The sequence below is a fragment of the Macaca fascicularis genome, chromosome 7 (assembly GCF_037993035.2).
Source record: "Macaca fascicularis isolate 582-1 chromosome 7, T2T-MFA8v1.1".
Taxonomy (NCBI): domain Eukaryota; kingdom Metazoa; phylum Chordata; class Mammalia; order Primates; family Cercopithecidae; genus Macaca; species Macaca fascicularis.
The window spans coordinates 55,327,186-55,350,676 of NC_088381.1; the positions used below are offsets into that span (position 1 = coordinate 55,327,186).

At 50.0% G+C, this 23,491-nt stretch overlaps 1 protein-coding gene across 1 annotated transcript in view; it reads left to right on the forward strand.

Annotated features, from left to right (window-relative positions):
• The window catches only part of LOC102126931 (A disintegrin and metalloproteinase with thrombospondin motifs 19-like), a 37,970-nt gene that overhangs the window by 13,250 nt on the left and 1,229 nt on the right, over positions 1-23,491 (forward strand). The window contains 8 exon segments of the mRNA XM_065547590.2: positions 8,622-8,750; positions 14,436-14,576; positions 17,767-17,926; positions 18,512-18,577; positions 19,006-19,151; positions 20,527-20,684; positions 21,008-21,141; positions 22,368-22,488. Coding sequence (XP_065403662.1) covers positions 8,622-8,750; positions 14,436-14,576; positions 17,767-17,926; positions 18,512-18,577; positions 19,006-19,151; positions 20,527-20,684; positions 21,008-21,141; positions 22,368-22,488 — 1,055 coding nt within the window.

A 23,491-nucleotide genomic window follows, 5' to 3' on the forward strand; every position in this document is an offset into this window, starting at 1 on the left:
GGTTTGCCCTTATTCCTAGGGAATCTTCCTTAATCCCAAGGCATGGCCTTCTAGACCCTCCTGTGAGTGTCTGGGATATTCATCAAGACCTGAGATTCCAAGAGTGGAGACTCTGTCTGAGCTAGAATTCAGATGTATCTCCAGCAGTCTGTGACCACTGAAATTACTATTTAGCTTTCAGCTCCCCATTGGCTGTTCTGTGCTGGACCTTGCAGAGTCTCAATCCACACATTCATAGTTTCGCATTTGGCTAAGGACCTGCAGCAACCTCTGTAAGATTTCTGGGGCTCCTTCTCTGCAACTCTGTCCTTTCTGAGACTCTGCCACACACATTTTAGCAGCCCTGAGTGGCAGTCTCTGTTTCCTCCACCAAACAACACTGATCCTCTCGGCTTGGCCTCTTCCTCTGGGTGCTGTCATTGAGGCTTTGGAAACTCCCCACCAGAAAAATGTAGCAGTCACTTCATGTGATTCCCGTCTCTCAGATTGTACCTGGAACTGCCTATTGCCCAATGTCTGAAGACAATTTCTTCATGTATTTCATCCAACTTTGTAGTTGTTTATGCTGGGAGACTATCATCAATACAGGTACTCCATCATGGCCACAATTCGAAGTATGATTAATATCATATTCATTCTATTCTAAAAGTAGAGAAGACAAAGACCAACAATCCTAAGAAAAATGGGAAAAATATATGAAAGTTCAAAGAAAAAGAAATGCAAATGCTGCTGATACACAGGAAAAAATGTTTAACTTCACTGATAATAAGAAAGATACAATTTTAGGCCAGGTGCAGTGGCTCACACCTGTAATCCCAGCACTTTGGGAGGCTGAGGTGGGAGGATCACTTGAGGCCACGAAGTGGAGGTGGCAGTGAGGTGAGATGGCGCCACTTGGGTTGACAGAGCGAGATCCTGTCTCAAAAAAAAAAAAAAAAAAGATACAGATATAAACAACATCCTGCAACCTCTACATGTGACCATGATTGCTAACAGGGACCAGATTTGCCTCCCACCTTGAACAACTAGAAAAATGGAACAAAATATATAAAACAACAGTTTTCGGACATTGGAGATAGGTCGAGCAGAACTATGATCCCTAAAAGAAGGTGAACCCTACAGTGTCCTTGGTTTACTGCCGGTAGCAATTCACAGGCTCCAACACAGAGAGGAGAATCCAAAGTCCAGTGACATGTACACCACTCTTGAGCTGTTTTCTATTACCTCCAGGTCCTTCCGTCCAGCCCTCCTGGGGTTCTGCCTTGGGAATTGGTGTTGGTGACCAAGGGAATAGAGAGGAACATGCATAGAGCTCTGCATTTAGACTGACATATTCACACTGCGTTCCAGTTTCAGCTGACAGACGGTGAGCACATCGCGAGCCCACTCTGATCCTGTCTCCTAGTTGTGTGATCACCTATTTCCCATCAAGTGCGAGGCTGGAGAGAAAAGTGCCCACTCTGGCCTGTACACGTTAGGAGCTTAGTGAGCTTAAGCTCTCTTGCTTCCCCACTATCCTAACACATTAGGGGAAAGACAGAGATGTGGGGAATGGCACCTGGGAGGCTCCAACTGTTTGCTTCACAATCCTACCAATGAAAAATCTGAATTAGGCTTCAGTTTCCCGTCTACAAAATGAGACAGAACAGAAGTGGGTAGGAAGAGGAGGAGCTGGGCTTCGTTGGTTTAAGCTGGGCCCATCTTATGCTGTAACGTGGACTTCAGGGTCCAGCCAAATCCCCAGCCGGAGCTTCGCGTGATCGGAATGTCTTTTGGCCAAGTCCAAGGTTGTCCAGGGTCGGGGTGTGGAAAAGCAGTTCCCACACGTAACCTGCAGGTGGCACCAGAGCCGCGCGGGAGCCGAGGGTTCCGCTCCAGCCTTCCTGGAGCCCCGGGCAGGGCGGGGTAGGGCGAGGCAGAGGTGGTGCACGCCGCTCAGTTGGGCAGCGGCACGGGGCTGTGGGCCAGTCCACACCGTTTAAAATGGACACATGGGTCTTCTGGCTAATTTCCTCTCTTTGGTAGGGTGATCATAAGCTTTATCATCCAAATTCAGACACTTAGGAGAGTGAAAGGCGCACTATAATAATTGCACCGGGACAGCAGACATAACCTTAGCTGTACCTTGTTGCTGGGTAACTTTGGCCTAGTCTCGCCCTCCTCAGAGCCTGGATGGTCTGAGAACGTATGGTCACCCTACTGTCTGTCACTTTTTCTTCCTTGTTTGTATTATTTTACTTTTTTTTTCTTTTTAAACACACAGCATTCTCTTTCTCCCAGCACCACTGTTTTTGAAAATGCCCTTGCATTCAGGATATTTTCTACCAGGAAACATCCGCTTTCACATCTTGAGTCTGAACAGTCTCTTTGAACCCACCCCAAAGGCTGTGTTTTAGCTTCCGGTCAGAAGATTCTGTTTGTGGCTTGCCATCCCCATGACTCAAGAATTAAAGGTGTCAGACGTGGAACAGTGACCCTTATCTCAACTTTAGTGCCTCTTTGCTAAATTTATTACAGCAAATTTGTATTTGTTTGTTTGTTTTTTGAGACAGAATCTCACTCTGTCGCCCAGGCTGGAGTGCAGTGGGGCAATCGGGTCACTACAACCTCCGCCTTCCAGTTCAAGTGATTCTTATGCCTCAGCCTCCCAGGTAGCTGGCACTGTAGGCACCCACCGCCATGCCCGGCTGATTTTTGTATTTTTAGAAGAGATGGGGTTTCACCCCATTGGCCAGGCTGGTCAGAAACTCCTGACCTCAGGTGATTTGCCCGCCTCAGCTTCCCTAAGTGCTGGGATTACAGGCATGAGCCACTGTGACTGGCTGTATTCCTATAATTTTGTTCTGAGTGCTCATGTCCTTTGTCTCTTTGAATTTACATATATTGGTTTATTGAATTGCAAGTAGACAAGTCCCATTAAGCACGATTCTTGTATTTCCAAGATCATCTCATTACTCCATTCAACCCCAAATCAGCATGCCATTTATTCCCTTGTTTCTGAACCCTCTTCACTTAATAGTCTCATAAACATCCATCCATCACAAAAAGGACTTGAATTTTTCTCACTTTCATTTTTAGTTGATTCATTGCTATCCAAGTAATGATTTGTCTGGGGGAGTCATTAGTAGAGAATTGTGCTCTTAAATTTATTTTTATAGTTGGATTCTGCTAGTTAATATCTCTCTCTGTCATTCTCACATTGCAACAAATGACTATGGGTTTCTATCTCAACCTAAAATCTAGGTTAGAAATTTGGTTTTATCTGAATAAGATATTAATAGATAATGTGAGAAAAAACTTAACTTGCTGAAACTTTTCTCAGCTAAGAATGACACTCATGGTCACAAATATGTATGTATGCAAGTGGAAAACTGGGCTGTAAATATAATAAACTCTTAGAATAATTATGTTTAGAGATAAGATTTTTCTTTTTTCTTCTTTTTTAGTAAAGTGTATTTGCTATGGTTGGAATGATTGTGTCTCCTCCAAAATTCATGTTGGAACTTAAACCCCAATGTGATAGTATTAACAGATGGAGTCTTTAGGAGATGACTAAGTCATGAGGGAGGAGCCCCCTCATGAGTGGGATTAGTGACCTTATGAAAGGGCTTGAGGGAGATACCTAGCTCAGTTTTCTTCTTTTGTTTTTCTGTCCTTTCCACCATGTTAGAACACAAAAAGTGCCATCTTGGTGACACCCAAAACATGGCTAAATCTCACATGATTCCATGGATTCGTTTCACCTGTTATTGAACTTCATATAAATGGAATCATTCCTTATGTGTGCGTTTGTGGCTGGCTTCTTTCATTCAACATAATCCTGTGAGATTTAGCCATGTTTTGGATACTGGTAGTTGTTTATTTTTCTGGTTGTGTAGTTTTCCATATTTCATTTATTACCCTTCTATTTTTGTCTCTAACTCTGTGTCTTGTGGGGTCTATTGGTCCTTTTTAGCTAGATTGATATTGAACATCTTATCAATGGAGCTTAGGAAATTTTTAGAAGACAAAAGCCTAATAAATCCAAGCCCCCCAATCTTAAGCCAAGCTTCCTTCTCACGCCTACTTCGTTGCTCTTCTTCATGTGGTATTTTTTCCCTCACAAAACTGATGGAAATTAAGAAACCCAAAAGCTCTTCATCATGTTATCAGCTTAGGGACTCTTGTTATCTGAGTAACAGGGTAGATATTTATAATCTGAAATGTTAAAATAACTATAGCAAACATTTATATAGCAATAACTGCTGTTCAAAGTGCTTTATATATATTATTTTCCTCAAAACAACTCTGTGAAATAGACACTATTATTGTCATCCCCACATTTTAGATGGAGATATTGAGGCACAGCAAGACCGTGTAACCTTGCCAAAGTGGTAGAGCCAGGACTTGAACCTGTGTTTTCTGGTTTTAGAGCCTACACCCTTCACCACCACACCATTGTGTAGCATGATACTTCCTGTGGTTAAAGTGTTTTATTAGCTTGGGAGTATTTTCTGAATAATTTGAATCTTATAAATTTGCTTCAAAGAATACAAGTAAATTGAACTGAAAGATCTAATATAGAATGTGTGGCATTCATGAATAAATTATAAGACCCTCTGGTTTTAAATAATAATGATTTGCTTATCTTGTGACTTTTGTCGGCAGTGCTGCAATGTGCTTGCGTCATTTTCCTTCTCTTCAAGAGGAGGAGATGGGCTCAGAGACAGGCACAATTTATCATAAAATCTGATCACACTTTCCCTCACCATCTGGAAGCTGGAGATAGGTTTGTGAAATCTTGCTTGAGAAAAAGTTGAATGTCACTTGTAGTATAATGAGTTTAAGAAAGATGGTTTTACTAGCCAGTTCTGTTGCACAGAGTTCTGCAAGTTTTGGCAATTAACATATGTGATCGACAGTTTTCTCACAAAGATTGTCAGGGTTCTAGAGGAAATTATCTTACAGTTTTATTCTGCTGCTAAAGTGCTATATTTCTTTATCGATGAACTAGCTAATTCTTGATCACTTGTTTTTCTTTAGACATTTCTCTGCCTCTTTATGTGGTGCTTTATGTCTTTTTATGTCCAGCCCCAGGTTTCTTCTTCTAATTGCAAGAAGATCATTGAAATTTTCTCTCTCTCAAACTCCTGGGCTCAAGTGATCCTCCTTCATCTGCTTCCTGAGTAGCTGGCATTCCAGATGTGCACCACTGAACAGATACACACATATATAACAATACTTATAGACACACAAACATCCACATATAAACACAAACACACAGAGACATACACATATCCACACATACTCATTAAATATACATTTACACACACAAACACACATGTGCACACACACACACATATACACACCTTGTTTCCATCTTCTTCTCAGGACTCGGGGCTCTCAGAGAGTGGAAAGAGTCTTGTACCATGAGTCCAGGATCAACTGTGCAACCTTGCCCAAGTGTCTTCCCTCTTGAGATCTTGTTTATGATAATAAACATCCTTACCCATAAATTAGGGTTATTTTGAAGATAAAACAGAAAGGATAATGGAGTGATGGCATGTTGTACAGTTTCAAATAAAAATTAACCTTGACCGAAAAGAGGTCTGGCCTTTGTCCTAGACTCCTGGGAGGTAATCTTCAATGTGTAATGCCTGACAGGAGTATCTTTGCCTGGGGGTCTCGGGTCCTAACGGAGAGTCTAATAATGAGATTTAGTGTGGGGTCTAGCCAGGTCAGGAAAACCAACTAAGAGATTTAGAGTCCAGGCTTTAGGTCACCCCTGGAAGGACTGGAAACTGAAAACTGAGAAGATCCATCCACGTGGACAATCAAGCATGCCTCTGTGATGAAGTTCCAGTAAACACCTTGAACACTGAGGCTTGAGGGAGCCTCTCTGCCTGGGAATACTCCATGTGTATTGGCACATAGCAAAGCCGGGAGGGTAATGCACTGCTAGACTGAGAAGACTACAATAAATACCTAACTCTTCAGTGCTCAGGCATTGAATATCCACAAACATCAAGACCATCCAGGAAAACATGACCTCACCAAACAAACTAATTAAAGCACCAAGGACCAATCATAGAAAAACAGAGATATGTGACCTTCCAGACAGAGAATGCAAAATAGTGGTTTCAGGGAAACTCAAAGAAATTAAAGATAACACAGAGAAAGAATTTGGAATTCTATCAGTTAAATTTAACAATGAGATTGAAATAATTAAAAAGAATCAAGCAGAAATTCTGGAGATGAAAAATGCAATCAACAATAAATAATGCATCAGAGTCTCTTAATAGTGGAATTGATGAAGCAGAAGAAAAAATTAGTGAGCTTGAAAACAAACTATTTGAAAATACACAATTAGAGGAGACAAAAAATTTAAAAGAACAAAGTATGCCCACAAGATCTAGAAATAGCCTCAAAAGGGCAAAGCCAGGAGTTACTGGCCTTAAAGAGGAAGTGGAGAAATAGAGGTAGAAAGTTTATTCAAAGGGATAATAGCAGAAAATAAATATTCAAGAACATTATAGGACACCAAGTAGATTTAACCCAAAGAAAACTACCTGAAGGCATTTAATATTCAAACTTCCAAAGGTCAAGGATAAAGAAAGGATCCTAAAGCAGCAAGAGAAAAGGAACAAATAACATACAATGGAGCTCCAATGCATCTGGCAGCAGACTTTCAGTGGAAACCTTACAGGCCAGCAGAGAGTGCCATGATATGTGTGATGGGCTGAAGGAAAAAAAAAAAAAAAAAAAACACCTTTTACCCTAGAATAATATATCCAGCGAAAATATCCTTCAAACATGAAGGAGAAATAAAGACTTTCCCAGACAAACAAAAGCTGAGGGATTTCACCAACAGCAGACCTATCCTACAAGAAATGCTAAAGGAAAGTCTTCAATCAGAAACAAAAGGATATTAGTGAGCAATAAGACATCATGTGAAGGTACAAAACTCACTGGTAATAGTAAGTACACGGAAAAACACAGAGTATTATAACACTGTAATTGTGGTGTGCAAACAACTCTTATCTTAAGTAGAAAGACTAAAAGATGAGGCCGGGCACAGTGCCTCACGCCGGTAATCCCAGCACTTTGGGAGGCCAAGGCGGGCAGATCACGAGTTCAGGTGATTGAGACCATCTTGGCTAATACAGTGAAACTGCATCTCTACTAAAAATACAAAAAAAAAAAAAAATTAGCTGGGCCTCATGACATGTGTCTGTAGTCCCAGCTACCTGGCAGGCTAAGGCAGGAGAATCGCTTGAACCAGGAGGTGGAGGTTGCCGGGAGCCGAGATGGCACCACTGCACTCCAGCCTAAGTGACAGAGTGAGACTGTCTCAAAAAAACAACAACAAAAACTAAAAGATGAACCAAACAAAAATAATAACTACAACAACTTTTCAAGACACAGTGCAATAAGATATAAGTAGAAACAACAAAAAGTTAAAAAGCAGAGGGACAGATTTAAAGTGTAGAGTTTTGGTGAGTTTTCTTTTTGCTTGTTTATTTGTTTGTTCCTTTATGCAAGCAGTGTAAAGTTATCAGTTTAAAACAATGGGTGATAAGGTAGTATTGCAAGCCTTGTGGGAACCTCAAAAAAACAAAAAACAAAAAACAAAAAAACACTCAATGAATACACAAAAAACCAAAAGCAAGAAGTTAAATCATACCACTAGAGAAAATCACCTTCACAAAAAGGAAGACAGGAAGGAAGGAAAGAAGAAAGAGAAGACCACAACCACCAGAAAACAAATAGCAAAATGGCAAGAGTAAGTCCTTACAGATCAATAATAACCTTGAATGTTAATGGACTAAACTTCCAATCAAAACTGTTATGGAAAGAACTGTTAGGAAAAGCAGTTCTCCCCATCCCCACCCACATCATTTTTCATCAACTCTAGATGAGGTAAGGGCCCCCCCGCCTTAGGTTTAGCATTCTTTGGGGTGAAGTCCCTTCCTGCTCGGAGTCTAAAAACAAGTAGTGACACTGTTTCTGCCTAATAGACCTTCAGTCTCCAGAGTGGAGAATCTGCCTTTGTGTGGGGTCTTAGTAAGAAAAGCTAGGAACCACATCGGATCCTCTCTTGCCCTGCTGCAGCCAGGGCGTGTGCATGTGACTTAGACTCAGCCAACCAAATGCTCTTTCCTTGCACGTGGACATTTGAGTGAGAAAGGCGGGGAAACAGAGATGGCTGTAGTACCACCAGAGGTCGTGGGGTGGAAAGGCTGAACCGTTTCTGTTAAGAGACTGTTGTTGTGGTTCTTGGGGCCTTCCTCTTTGTTTCTTGGTTCTTAACTGTTCTCAAGCCTGATCCATCAGCTTCCTTCTATTCTGTCACTTCCCTGACAGTCTTTCAATAAGTCCTTTTTACTTAAGTTAACTAGATTAGTTCTCAAGCTTTTAACCAAGAATGCTTCCTGGTGGAACTGAGCCTCTCTCACCCCTGTGGTTTGGCCAATAGAGAAAGGAATGTCTTGGGGGAGCAACCTTGAACTTGGCTTTGTTTCCAGGCTTGCCTCACTGTGGCAGGCTGGTCTTAGAGTACTGCCTCGGCTACCAGGGCCCTTCTCAGTGAGATCATTATGCCATATATTGGTCTTAAGTGTGACTTTCTCTGTCTCATGTAGGATAGTTGACACTGGCAAGGACCAGCTTCCCAGAATCAAACACACAGGAGACGGCTTCTCTAGGACTCTTCATGACAAGCTAGTGCCAGTTCTTGTGGTCAAGGGTCGACATGGGTTAGGAACAGAGAGGTAAATGAACTCTTGGGCTGCTGGAAAGTTCCAGCTGTGCATCCCCACCCTCCCCTGCATCTTTTCTCTTTTGTGTAAATTTCCATTCCTGGTAAAGATGGACATGTAGGGAAACCCATCTTTGTTAATAAAATGTCACCCCCAGAAAATCACTGGAGGGGTTGTGGCCTGGAGTTCTGTATCCAGGGGCTTAGTACAGACTTAGGCTGGCATGGAGGTGGTGCTGTTTGCATGTGGTCAGTCTGGACTGATAAAGATGCTTCCAGGGTACTGGATAAGATTCACTAGCTAAACGTCACTTTGCATCTCTGTATTTGGATTAAAGAAGTTAATTATAAGTGAAAAACAGGTGAATTTCACTTCTTTGGAGTGGTGCAGAGGATTTTCTAACATAACACTCAGATGCTATAAAAAGACAAGATTAACAAATTTGATTGCTTAAAAACTTCAAATTTCTATAGCAGAAAACAAACAGCAAACTGAGAAGTCTCAACAAAATAATAGTAATAAAATAAATAGACCTCGCTTACAAGGAGCAAGGTCAAAGATATGAAGAATTCAAGATGGCAGGCTAGATGCAGTGGCTCATGCCTGTAATCTCATTTCTTTGGGAGGCCGAGGTGGGTGGATCACCTGAGATCAGGAGTTTGAGACCAGCCTGGCCAACATGGTGAAACCCCCTCTCTACTAAAAATATAAAAAATCAGCTGGGCATGGTGGCAGACGCCTGTAATCCCAGCTATTCAGGAACCTGAGGCAGAAGAATTGCTTGAACCCGGGAGGCAGAGGCTGCAGTGAGCCAAGATTGCGCCACTGTACTCCAGCCTGGGCAACAAGAGCAAAAAAACTCCATCTCAAAAAAAGAATAAGATGGCAACAGCAGAGCATTGTATACCTGCCCCACTTCTCCCCACCCTCCATTGCTTTTTTCTAGGCAACCACCTTCAAACTTAACACTTTCAGCTTTTTCTTGTATTTACTCTTCTATTTCCAAAAAGCATTGCTACACTCTCATTTATTGATTTTCCAGTTTCGATATTATCTGGAAGGTTGGGATTTAGCACCCTTACATCACTTCCTGTACATACATTTGTCCCCTCACCTTTCATCCCAATTTAGTGTTAACATATTTGGATTAATCCCATATTCTGTGTTTTCATTATTATGGCTATAAATCTTGATGGCTGAACTAAGTGTTGTAATAAGATGGCATTTTTTTTTTTTAGTGTCTCACTCTGTTGCCCCAGTTAGAGTACAGTGGTGCAGTCTCGGCTCACTGCAGCCTCTGCCTCCCAGGTTCAAGTGATTCTTATGCCTCAGCCTCCCAAGTAGCTGGGATTACAGGCACCTGCCACCCCACCCAGCTAATGTTTGTATTTTTAGTAGAGACAGGGTTCTCATGTTGGCCAGGCTGGTCTTGAACTCCTGACCTCAAGTGATTCAACACCTTAGCCTCCGAAAGTGCTGGGATTACAGGTGTGAGCCACCGTGCCCCATCTAGATGGCATTTCTTTTTAAGAACAAGTTTTTTATGTGCTTGGTTTTCGTTGCTTCTCCAGGCCTTCCAGATCCTTTAATAGTTTTATAAGATGTCCCTTAATCTAGTTTTTTCAAAGGTAATCCCTACCAGATAATCCAGCAGTTCCCTTCTTTCCTGGACCTTCCTACCAACTTCCCTCTGTCCTCCAGTTTAGACTAGATGCTTTCTAGGCCTGCCCCAAAATATTCATGGAGGGTCTTCCTGTTTCTTGGATCCCATGGTACTTTTTTGGGGGGGAGGTATCTTTTTTTTGTTTGTTTTGGTGGAGCACATCCTCAAGTAGCTTTCTGAGAAAGAGTGCATGGAGGTAAACAGTTTGCCCATCTCAAAGTGTCTTTATTCTTCCCTCATATCTGATTGATATTTTGATTTGATATCAACTTCTGGGTTGGAAGTGACTCTTCTTCAGAATGTTGGAGGCATTTTTCTGTTGTCTTCTAGTTTCCAACATTGCTCTGAAGAGGTCCCATCCCATTCTGATTTGAATGTGACCTTTTAAAAAATCTGGAAGCTTTTAGGACTCTCTCTCTCTCTTTGGTGATTTTAAATTTTACAATATATGCCTTGGTCTATTTTAATTTGAGGTAGCACTCATTGGACTGTTTTAATCCAGAAACTTGTGCCCTTCAGTTCTTGAACTGTTGTCATATTATTTATTTGATAACTTTCTTACATTTTCTCTTTCTGGAATCCTTCATATGCAGCTATTCTCTTGCTTTCTTATTTTTAAACATTTTCTACTTTTTCATCTCTATTTTCTTTTCTATTCTTTCTTTTTTTCTTTTTCTTTTTTTTTTTTTTTTTTTTTTTTTTTTTTTTTTTTGAGACAGGGTCTCACTTTGTTGCCCAGGCTGCAGTGCAGTGCCACAATCATGGCTCACTGCAGCCTCGACCTCCCAGCCACAAATGATCCTCCTGCCTCAGCATCCCAAGTAGCTGGGACTACAGGTGTGTCCCACCACACTCAGCTAATTTTTAAATTTTTCATAGAGATGGGGTTCTGCCATGTTGCTCAGGCTGTACTTGAACTCCTAGACTCCTCCCTCAGCCTCCCAATGCTCTGGGATTACAGGCATGAGCCAGCGTGCCCAGCCATCTCTTTCTATTTTCCAGGAGGTATCTAATTCATCTTTACTTTATAATCCTATTAAATTTTTTATTTTTTTCATTGTACTTTTAATTTCTTGAACTTTTTCATTCACTAAATACACATTAAGTGTCTTGTATCTGAAACACTTGGGACCAGAAGTGTTTTAGATTTTGGATTTTTTGGGGGTGAGTGGTATTTGCATTATACTTAGCAGTTCAGAATCCGCAGTCTGAAAGTCCAAAATCTGAAGTGCTCCAAAGAGCATTTCCTCTGAGCATCATATTAGTGCTCAAAAGTTTTGGATTTTGGAGCATTTGGATTTTGGGATTGGACATGCTCAACCTGTGCACCTTTTGATCCTATTCTTGTTTCATGGGTACAGTAGGTTCTCTTATCTCTGTGAGATTATTACTTACATGGATTTGACTTTTTTCTTCTGTTCCCTGAAATGTTTTTCTTTCCTTTGGGTTATTTTTTTAAAAATATTTGTTTCATGTTAACAGTTTTCTTGGCCAGGTGGCTCATGCCTGTAATCCCAGCACTTTGGGAGGCCGAGGCAGGCCAGCCTGGCCAACATGGTGAAACTGTATTTCTACTAAAAAAATACAAAATATTAGCCAAGTGCGGTGACTGGTGTCTGTAATTGCAGCTGCTCAGAAAGCTGAGGCAGGAGAATCGCTTGAACCCAGGAGGCGGAGGCTGCAGTGAACCGAGATTGCACCATTGTACTCCAGCCTGGGCAACAGAAACTCTGTCTCAGAGTTTCTTTTTTTTAAGAAAAAAAAAGTTTTCTTAAAATGCATTGATAGTATTTCATATATAGCAAGGAGATGCAGAGACACCGATTGGGCAATTTGTGGACTTGGGCAGGACTTTTCCAAGTCACTGCTGAAGGACTGGTTCAGATAGGGCTGTTTTGGGGAGATCCTCTAATGTCAGTATCTGAGGTCATTTTTCTGAGTGATTCAGTTTCCCCAGAGAAGAATCCTCTAGACTTTTCCTGGGAGAGTGTATGTCTGGCTGCAGCATTCCGGCATCCAAGTGAGGAAGGGGCTTGGCGTGTTTCTTACCCTTCGATGTGTAGACTTTTGCTTGTCCTCTTTTCTCTGTAGGTCCTTCTGCCTTGGGCCTTCATCTATGCCCAGTGTTGCTGGGCCAGAGCCTCTTGGTTCACCCTCTCCAGGGAGTGATCCCTGGCCCTGTGCTGGGTGGAGAGGTGGCTGTCACTTGGCTACACAGGGTTTGGGAGGGGATATAGGGTCTGATCAGTTCTTACAGACTTTCAGCCCACTGTTCTCAGCCCTCCTGGCCCTAAGGCCCTGAGGGGTCCCTGGAAACAGGCTTTTCCGGGCTTCTCCTTCTGGATGGTTCCTCCCTGCAGGCATTTGGCTCTCAGTTTTCATCACTCTACCAAGTCAGTTACTGCCTGGCCATCTGCTTCCCAGCTTCCAGAATCTTGACATCCTTCGTTATCCATCATCACCCCTTATGGATTTATGCCTTGTTTGTTTCCTCTACTGTCATCAGAGTGGAGTTTTGGAAGGGAGCAGCGATAAATCTGTCTGCTCAATGTGCCATGTTTTTCTAGAAGTCCACTCACTGTGGGGTTTAAGCAGGGATGTGACCAGGTCCATTAGGGATGTAAGAGCAAGGATGCTGGCCTCCAGTGGAGGAGGGATTACTGGGGTGGGGATTGGGATTGGAAGCAGAGAAGAGTTTTGTTTGGTGGTTAAGGACCTAGACTGGCTCGGCATGGTGGCTCACACCTGTAATCCCAGCACTTTGGGAGACTGAGGCAGGCGGATCCCTTGAGGTCAGGAGTTTGAGACCAGCCTGGCCAACATGGTAAAACCCCATCTCTACTAAAAATACAAAATTTAGCTGGACATGGTGGTGCATGCCTATAATCCCAGCTACTCGGGAGGCTGAGGCAGGATAACTGCTTGAACCTGGGAGGTGGAAGTTGCAGTGAACTAAGATCACGCCACGGCAGTTCAGCTTGGGCAACAGAGTAAGACTGTCTTGGGGAAAAAAAAGAACCTAGATTGTGGCCCAGGCTTCTACCTGTGTTGGCAGACAAGTTATATTATCCCTTAAGCCTCAAAAAATGGACATCATGATGGGACTGCCTTGTGCATGTGATATGAGGAATAAGTGAGAAAACACGTGCAGTGCTGAGCACCGCGCCTGCCACGCAGTAAGCATTTCACACACACTCACTACTATTCCTTCCACTGTTACCAAGTGATAGATGGGATGGACTTGAACCAGGCAAGTGGCCTGAAGGTGGAGAGGAGGGTGTGTCTCCTTCCCCAGAGAGAGGCAGAGAATGAGAGAATGGCTTCAGAAAATCAGAATAGTAGCTGCCGCCACAGCACTCCCAGGGCTTGTTCCCAGCTGCCCCCACCCAGGGTGCCGCCCAACACCCTGGCTCTAGGACAGACAGACAGACAGACAGACAAGTCTCTGTCCTCATTCAGCTGCTGGCATGCTTGAGGGACTTGGCTCACGACCTGGGGTGAGGAGGGGAGGACAGGGTGAGAGTCAGAGCCAGCCGTGGCCTCCCAGAGCCTTGGCACTGGGGTGAGCCAGACAGAAGCAGAGCAATCCATGCCTCACCAGTGGAGGGTGTTTGGGAGGAAGAAGAACCCCATCTTCCCAAGGTCCTTTCACACTTTCACCTTTGCATCCTGGGAGTCAGGCAGCAGGGCCCTCCCAAGGCCCAGGAGGTGGAAGGAAGAGGGTGTGCGGAGGCGGGGAGGGTGGCAGCAGCCTGTCTCCCAGCCTGCAGGCTTTGGTCTCCTTGCTGGGGGTGGGACAGGAGAGAGAGGATGGGCCCCACCCCAGCCGGTTGGGGGACAGAATGAGTGAGATTCACCGAAGTGCCAAATGGTCAGGCAGTGTTCCCAGGACTTGGGGGCACCTCAGAGGCACTCACAGACAACCCCCTCATCCTGGCTGGTCCTGAAGCCCCTTGGCTTCCTGCGCGTAGATGCTTATCCAGCCAGGTAGACCCACAGGGCTGAATCCAGACTCGTTCTTGCTGTGTCCACAGACTCCGTGTCCATCAGGCCCTGTGTGTGGGGACTGTGGTAAAGGAGACAGACCTCCAGGTGCCTGTCCTGCAGGTCCTCACACCAGGGGGAGATGGACAGATGACAGTTGGGGATGATTGGCACCAAGGCACGCAGTCCTCGTGGGCTGTAGGACTGGGGAGAGGGGCACCAAGCCCTCCTGGGGTCAGGAACAGTGACTCAGAGAAGGAGCCTGCCCTCTAAAGGCTGACTTCCACCCCGAGGAAGAAGGGTGCTAAGTGGAGGGCAGGCTGGGCAGAGGCCGGGGCCACGCGAGTGTAGGGTGGGGCAGAAGAACCCTCAGGAGGTGGCAGGGAGGGGGTGCTGGAGGGTAGCATCTGGAGCTTGTCCAAGAGGGTTGACCTGAAGAACTCTAAGATCCTTTCTGGGCTGACAGGTGCTTTAAGGGACCCTGGGGAGAGGTCACAGCATTTCACTGGTGTCAACTTGGACTTGGGTGGGAGAAGGGGAGGCCCTGGTCCCTGCTTTCCTCGAAGCCAGCATTTCTACAGGGAGAGAAACAGGCTGGGTCACATGTGGGATCTTTCACTTCACCCCATGGACCCCCCCATTCAGTGACTCCATGACCAGATCCCAGGGGTGGCCAGGGCAACGGGCCCACAGGTGTCTCCTGTCAGTGGTGGGCAGCTCTTTGCAGTCTCGAGGTGAGAGTGAGGTTTCTGACCAGAGTCACCTACTGTCTGCTCTGACCTCTTGTGGGACTGCCCAGCCGCACTATAATTAGCCTAAGGAGGGGCGTGGAGGGGAAGGGCTGACGGGTTTGGGGATCCGGGTGTGTCGGCAGTGCAGAGGAGCTGGCAGTGAGCCTGCCAGAGGAAGGAAGGGCTGGCTGCCGGCCGCCTGTGTGATTTTTCCCAAGAAGACACTGCTATTTATACCCCTGTAGCTTGGGATCAGCTTCTTGCAGATGAGGACGTGAAGGCCCAAGGCCACACAGCAACTACAGCCAGGCAAAGAGTAGAACTTGGGTTTCTGACTCCCAAGACAGCACCTGGGCCTGATTCTGGCAGTGGATTCTGTGAGGGTCGCCTCATGCTCCCGACTTCTCCCACACACCCAGGGTGGGCTGAGAGGTTGTTGTGGCTTCAGCTGCCCAGCAGCAGGCCCACAGGAGCCACACGAGCAACGAGTCAGCACTGGGGCAGCCAGGAAACAGAAGGGCTGGGCTGTAGCCCAGGGACTGTTGGTGCCGGGATGAGGCGCATGGGACCCCTCAGCCACAGGATCAGAGGAACCCCTGGCTGGGATGGGTGAGCCCCCAGTCTACCTCCTGGAGCCACGGAATGCTAGCGGGAAGGAGGGAGCCCAGGGCCAGCTGAGCCCACCAACCCCTGCTGACACTCTGCCCCGGGTGCAGGCCCAGGGAGGCTCAGGGAGCCCCAAGCCGCAGGAGCACTTGGGACGCTCCTTTCTCCCCGCCAGGCCTTGGCTGCCATGGTTTTGAACTTGTATTTGGGGTGAAGTATTTGAGGCCAGGCTCGCGGCTGAATGGGAGGAGCCCTGCACTGGGGGCAGCTTAGTGAGTAGACACAGCCTGGTGCAGGCAGCCTGGGCCTGGCTTCAGATCCTGGCCATCACGTCCCTCTTGTGTGACCCAGGGCAAGTGACGTATGGGCCCTGAGTGTGTGAGGAGAGATGATGGTAGAGTCTGCCCGGGATGTTGTGAGGAGCAAATGAGAGGGTATGCCCCCAGTACCCGGGGCCAGCCTGGCACGTGGTCATCTTGGGCACTAGAACTGCATCCAGCAGCTGCTCATCTGCCAACGCCCGTGTTTGAGGGTCTGTTTCCAGCCAGCATGGGCAGTCTGGGTGATTCCAGGAGGATTCCAGGGTTCTCAGTAAAAGTCTGGTCACCTTGGCTTTCTTCTCTGCAGCTCTGGGCAGAGCCAGGGGCTTGTCACTGGCCAGGGGACTTAGGAGACCACACAGACCACCCACCCCACCCTGGGTCTCCCAGCTGCCAGGCCCGCTCCTCTGAAATCTGGGTTTTGGGATTCCATGGTCTGATCTACCCTCCCAGCCTCTCTCCACACCTGCCTTCAGCGGTCTTGGCCCTGTTTCCAGACCCTTTCATGTTCTCCCAGCCTCTCCACATCTCGGAGTGTCTTTCTCTCCCTGCTGGACTCCAGGATCCATCACCTTTGCCCTTCTTCCCTGTGCAAACCCCCGCCTGTCCCAGTCAGGACTGTATGCTCATCCTGGCCCTCTGGCCTGGCACCACCTGCCCTGAGGCCACCCAGACTATAGAACTGGAGGGTTTGTGCCTCCCCATCTCCCCTGCCTGGCTAGAGGCCCCAGGTCCCACGGGTCCTGCCTCCTTCCATTGCTTCTGCCCAAGCCGTGGCTGCCTGGGTCATCCCCAGCCCTGCATGTCTGCGTGGCTCAATTCTCCCCAGCCACTGCTGCCCCCAGAAGGCCCCAAACCTTCCTCCAGGACAACAGTGAGCCATAGGTGGGGTGGTCAGCGGGTTAGGGCACTCCTGCTGCTAAGCCATAGTGGTGTCTGCCTAAGGTCCAGCAGGGGCAGCAGGCTGGTCACTGGTCCCAGAAACAATAGCATGGCCAAGGGCTGTACAGAGTGAGGCAGGGTCAGAAGTGGGTGCCAGCCAGGCCTGGGCTGCTCTCCCCAGGGCCCCCACCTCTGTGCTCCCTGCCTTGTGGTGTTGTGTCTGGGCAGCCTTGTCTTTGGCACACCGCAGCAGCAAAAGTGTGTGGTGGACACAGATGGCGCCTGCTCATGTCTGCCATTTTCCCCACCACCGCTGCCAGAGAATGCTGGCTGGAGGAAGGCCAGAGTAGATAGGGTATGACAGAGGCCGGAGGCCAGCCCTGTCGGTGGGTGGGGGAAATGGACAGGCACGGCTGCCCTGCCTGGGTAGGGCCATCGGAGGCTCTGTTGTGTCAACTGTGATGTGATGTTCTCTGGATCCTTGTTGGGCCTGGCTCCAGGGTCTGGGCTCAGGGACGGAGGCTGCAGGGTCAGAGGGCAGCGCCACATGAGGGCTTGGCGGTCCAGGAGGCCTTCTGAGGGCAGGGCCCTGGCAGCGTGTGCAGAGGGCTGGGATTGGGGTTGGGATTGTTTAGCCAGCTGGAGTGCCCAGGAGGTGAGATGAGAGAGGCCGGGAGGGCCTGTGCTGCTGGCTGTGGTTGGAGGATCAGCTGAACCGAGCGGGGAGGCTGGAGTTTCCTATAGCTGTAGGGCTCTGTGTCCCCTCCCACCTCTCCTCCTCTCCCGGCCCCACCAAGACTTCTCTGGTGGGTCTCACAGGCTGCGCCCCCTCCATCCTCTAGCTGTGGGTGGGGCCCGTGCCTGGACGACCCTCCCGCCAAGGACATCATCGACTTCCCCTCGGTGCCGCCTGGCATCCTCTATGATGTGAGCCACCAGTGCCGCCTCCAGTACGGGGCCTACTCTGCCTTCTGCGAGGACATGGATGCGAGTGGGGCCGGTGTGGGTGTGGGGGTGTGGGGACCCGGCAGGAGGGCTCAGGGGACAGCTCTCACCAGCCCGTGGATGTCAGCCTGGGAGTAACCTCGCCTGGCCTGGGCTGCGCCCCCGAGTGATACTGTGAGACGTCAAGTGGCCTGTGGGAGAGGCCAGGGATGGGCGGCCACAGACCCAGCTCTGATTTCTGGGTCAACCATGGACCAACTGTGACACTTTGGGCAAGTCCCTTAGCCTCTCTGGAGCTGGCTCATGAGAGGGAAAAGGAACCCCAGTGGGGAGGGTCTATTTATCCTGGAGAAGATCACCTGAAGTGATCTTCCAAGGGGAGTGTTTCCAGAGGAGGGGCTGGGCCGGGAGAGGTGGGGACAGTTGGGGATGGCTCTGAGCAGCGCGGCCCCGGGCACCTCACACCACCACATGGTCCGGGGAGGAAGGTGGGAGCAGGCACACAAGAAGGGACCTCTGAAGGTCAGTGGGCCCCTGCCATGTGGAGGGGTGCCCAGGGGACCCTTGGGGACAGGGAGGGGGCAGGGTGGGTGGCGGCACTGGGAGGGGATGAGGGTATGGCCCGTGTCCTCCTCCTTGCAGAATGTCTGCCACACACTCTGGTGCTCTGTGGGGACCACCTGTCACTCCAAACTGGATGCAGCCAGGGTGTGGGGAGAATAAGGTAGGGGATGTCCCCAGTCCCAGCGGTGGGTGTTGGAGAGGCCAGACCTGCTGTAACCAGGCCCTGGGGTCAGCCCCGGCTCACAGTCTTGCTTGTGCTCCTAGCAGAGCCCCACACTCTCTGCCCCCCAAGGCCCCATCTGCAAAGCGGAGGCACTGGGGCCAGGGCTTGATTCCATGATTCCCCAGGGTGTCTTCAGCTGAGTCAGCACGTGGGCTGTTTTACTCCCTGCTCAGCTCCTCCCTGTGGCCTGGGTCACAGATGATTGTGATAATTGTGAGGGGGTCTCTCTCACCTTCCATCCTTCCCCTCTGTGCCTTTCGCAGCCTTTCCACCCACCTTGTTCTCACTAGGGTGAGGATGACTGATAGGCTGGGGGGTGGGGTGGCTCTACCTCCATCTGTCACAGTAGTGGTGTCTCAATGGGGAGTGCGTACCCGTGGGCTTCCGGCCCGAGGCCGTGGATGGTGGCTGGTCCGGCTGGAGCGCCTGGTCCATCTGCTCGCGGAGCTGTGGTGTGGGCGTACAGAGCGCCGAGCGGCAGTGCACGCAGCCTACGTGAGTGTGGGGCCCAGGGTGCCCTGGGCAATGGGACAGAGGGACCCAAGCAGTCAGCCGATTGCAGGAGCTTGGCTCTGTCCCAGCCCCTGGCTCTTAGAAGCGTCCTCATAATGGTCAGTCCGAGTGTCCAGGGCACCCTGAGTCACTTTCAAGCAGTGTTCTGGGGGCTGACAGGGTCCCCACTGCTGACCCCTTTCCAGAGAGCGGGACACTGCGGCCCAGAGACTAGAGAGACTCATCAGAGGCCACATGGCAAAGCAGCTGCTGGCTGGAAGGAGGCAGGAGAGGGCAGTGGCGAAGAGCATGGGCCCTGGACCTTAGATGGCTCTGAGTTTGAATCCTCTGTTCACCCCTTCTCTGGGCCTCCGTTTCCCCGTCTATATAACAGCAGTGCCCATCCAGTAAAGTTGTAGTCGGGGGCAAATGCAGTTTACGCAGGCCAGGCCCTCAGTTTTGCAGCTCGTCTGTAGTGGGCACTCAGCGGGAGGGGCTTGGTGGCCTCAGAGGCACAAGGGTCTGAGATGAGACTGGGGGCAGCGGGAGGATGGGCCAGCAGTGAAGGGGTGGCCTGAGGTGAGTGACTTCACCTCTCTGGGCCTCTGTTTCCCCGTCTAAACGGTGGGGTGTGAAGATCTGGTGAGATGCAGAGGCCAGTGGTACTGTAGACCTGAGGCACTACCCGGCTAATCTTCACTTCCGGAGGCCACCTGGGGCAGGCATGGGGTTCACAGTCAGCCCCACCCAGGGCCCTGTGCTTACCCAAGATTGGCCTGTGGCCCTCCTGCCTCCTGGCCTCCAGGTCTGAGCTGGGTGGTGGTCAGCGACCCTGGCTTAGATTCAGAGGGTTTCAGGAGCTGTGCTCGGTCAGACCTCTCAGCTGGCTGGGGCCCTGGGCGCTTCCTTTAGGCCCGGGCTGGGGTACTGCCACCAGGAGGGAGGCTGAGGACTCAAGGGCTCGTTAGGATGCTGGTGTCATGGGTCGGAGACTTGGAGCAGTCCCTCCAGCCAGTGCCAGTCATGCCTACAGCTTGTCCCAGCTTCTCAACAGCCCTCTGCAGAGGCAGCCCCAACCTCACTTTATACTGGAGGAAACTGAGGCCCAGAGGGTGGCTGAAGACTTGCCCCCGATCACACAGCAGGTTGGGGGCAGAGCTCAGGCTTCCTGTTGCCACCTCCCCGCAGGTCCTTACAAACAGGAAGGGTGTGTCTGGGCCACAGGGTGGGCAGCCCAAGGGAGGAGAACAGCATGCACAAAGCTGGGCGGCAGGCATCTCGGGGTGTGGGTGCAGGAGGAAGCCACTCACTCTGGGCTGTGGCCATGCAGTAGTATTCACCAGTCCCTCACTAGGGCGCATCCTGGTCCTCCCCACAGGCCCAAATACAAAGGCAGATACTGTGTGGGTGAGCGGAAGCGCTTCCGCCTCTGCAACCTGCAGGCCTGCCCCTCCTTCTGCCACATCCAGTGCAGCCACTTTGACGCTACGCTTTACGAGGGCCAGCTGCACACATGGGTGCCCGTGGTCAATGACGGTGAGTGCTGCCTCCCATGGAGACACTGAGGCTCAGAGGGCTGGGTGTGTGTGTGTCCAAGGTTACCCTGTGATGCAAGCAGGAGGCCCAGTCTCCACCCCAAGCCTGGGCCTCTCCCAATGTCCCCTGGGGCTGCTGCTCACCCCTAGCTCTCCAGTCTGCAGCCTTGCAGATAGCTACCAGCCCAGCCGGAGCCTCCAGCATGTTGGTGCTGCTTGGGAGCCTCTAGCCTGCTATGGATGTGTGTCACAGAGGGGTCTTCCTGATGGCCTTCACATTCCTGCCCCAGCTGTTGCTGATGGCTCTTCTACTTGGGTCCCCAGTGAACCCCTGCGAGCTGCACTGCCGGGCCTCGAATGAGTACTTTGCCGAGAAGCTGCGGGACGCCGTGGTTGATGGCACCCCCTGCTACCAGGTCCGGGCCAGCAGGGACCCCTGCATCAACAGCATCTGCAAGGTGTGCCTGGTTAGAAGAGGCTCTCCCGGCCGGGCGCGGTGGCTCAAGCCTGTAATCCCAGCACTTTGGGAGGCCGAGGCAGGTGGATCACGAGGTCAGGAGATCGAGACTATCCTGGCTAACATGGTGAAACCCCGTCTCTACTAAAAATACAAAAAACTAGCCGGGCGTGGTGGCGGGCGCCTGTAGTCTCAGCTACTTGGGAGGCTGAGGCGGGAGAATGGCGTGAACCCGGGAGGCGGAGCTTGCAGTGAGCCGAGATCACGCCACTGCACTCCAGCCTGGGAGACACAGCGAGACTCCGTCTCAAAAAAAAAAAAAAAAAAGAAGAGGCTCTCCCAGCACTGGCTGCCCACAGCCCCACTGGCAGGCCCCAGGCTCTCTCCTGGGTCCCTCCTGGTCCTCCTCAGGCCACCCTCCTCATGCTCTACCTTTGGGCTTCCCAGCCCCTACCCTCTATGACCTCTAAGGCAAAGCCCCTACAATGCCTCCTGGCACTGGGGACCCCTCCCAGTCAGGCCTCGCCCCCTGCATCTCCTTGGATGCCTGCACCAGCACCGCCCCAGCCAGGAAACCAAAGCCCAGGCAGTGGCTTGACCTCTTGCTGGCTGGCTGACCCCAGGCAGTGGTTTGCTCCCTAATAGAAGGGGTTAAATGAGGTGGCACAGGTGACATGAAGGGCTCTGAGCCCCGAAGAATAGTGCTCAGTATTTGGTAACAATTTCTATTCTTATTTTTAATAACAACAATGGCCTCTCCTCTTTGCCTATGTCCCCAGCCACCTACTTGTCCCTGCTTCTTGCCCTCTAAGCCTCTGGGGTATCAAAGCCTGGGCTCTGAGGAGGACCAGCAGGGAGGTGCCAACCCCCAGTGCCTTTGACGTTGAAATTCCCTGCACGCGCTGGTCAGGAGCCCGTGGCGCGTCAGATCCCCTGCCTGCCCGTGGCCTTTGCAGAACTCTTTCCTTCTCTTGTCTCATGTGATGCTCACGACATGCCTTTAAGCGAGGGGTGGGTCTCCCCATCTCACATCTGAGGAAACTGAGGGTCAGGGAGGTAGAGAAGTTCACCTGGGTCAGAGGCACAGCTGGGGTGGGGCAGGGCCAGAGAGAGGCCTCCTGACCCCCACTCCCAGCTTTCTCCTCCTGAGCCTGGCTGACCCCCGGGGCTGGGGCCACAGAGGGCTGGCCGCCAGCACCAGGAGCCTCCCCTCCTTGTGTGTTGCAGAACGTGGGCTGTGACTTTGAGATTGACTCCGGTGCTATGGAGGATCGCTGTGGTGTGTGCCACGGCAACGGCTCCACCTGCCACACCGTGAGCAGGACCTTCGAGGAGGCCGAGGGCCTGGGTATGGGGTGGGACTGCTGTGGGGGAGGGGTGTGCTCTTCACCTGGTGACCCCTTCCCCATCTCCCCTGGGCCCCTGTCCTTGGCCTCGTGGTCCCCACCCAGCCTGGAGATGGCTAAGCAGGGAAGCCTTGCTGGGGTGGAATTCTTGCAGGAGTCAGGGGACCCCTGGCCCATGTGCAGAGACCTGTCCCCATGGGGAGTCCTCCTGTCCCAGAGACCCCAGGCAGGGCCAGCCTGGCTTGTGTGTGGCCCCTGGGCCTTTCAAAGAATGGTAGTCTCCTCCTGAAACTTCTGAGACCCCCAGCTCTGTGCCCTCACCTCCGATCTGTTTTGCACACGTTGCTCAAATACGGACTGTGTGCTAGGTGATGGGGACATGCAGGCAAAGCGCTCAGTCCTGCAGGGGGCAGAAGCTTCTGGTGTGACCAGTGCAGTGGAGGGAGGCCCAGAGGGCTATGGGAGCACCGAGGAAGAAGGTCCTGGCCTGGGGAAGTCAGGGAAGGTTTCCTGTAGGAGGTGGAAGTTGAACTGAATCATAAAACTCAGAAGTGATGGAAGGGGCCTTCCAAATGGAGGAAAGTGCTTGTGCCAGAGCCTGGAGGCAAGAAGAGAAGGCAGGACCAGCTATGGGGCCTTGAATGCCAGGCTGAGAAGCTTAGATTTCATCCCAGTGCAATGTGGTGGATAAAGCTCTGGCCCTGGAGGCTGCTCATATCCCAGCAGGACGCTCATGCACGTTACCATCCCTGTCTGCCTCTCTGCTCATCTGTAAAATGGGGATAACAATAGTACCTAGGCTATAGGGCCGTTACCCATGAGCTTACACAAGTGCTGAGAGTAGTGCCTGGCACGTGATGGGTGTGACGGAAGTGAACTGAATAAAAGCAGGCTGTGTGGGGATGAGGAGGGTGTCCCAGGAGAAAGGCCTGGGCACTTTGTTTTTTTTAGAAAGAGAATTAGTGTAGGGGATGGATCCAGCCTTATGATGAGACCAGTTTAGGT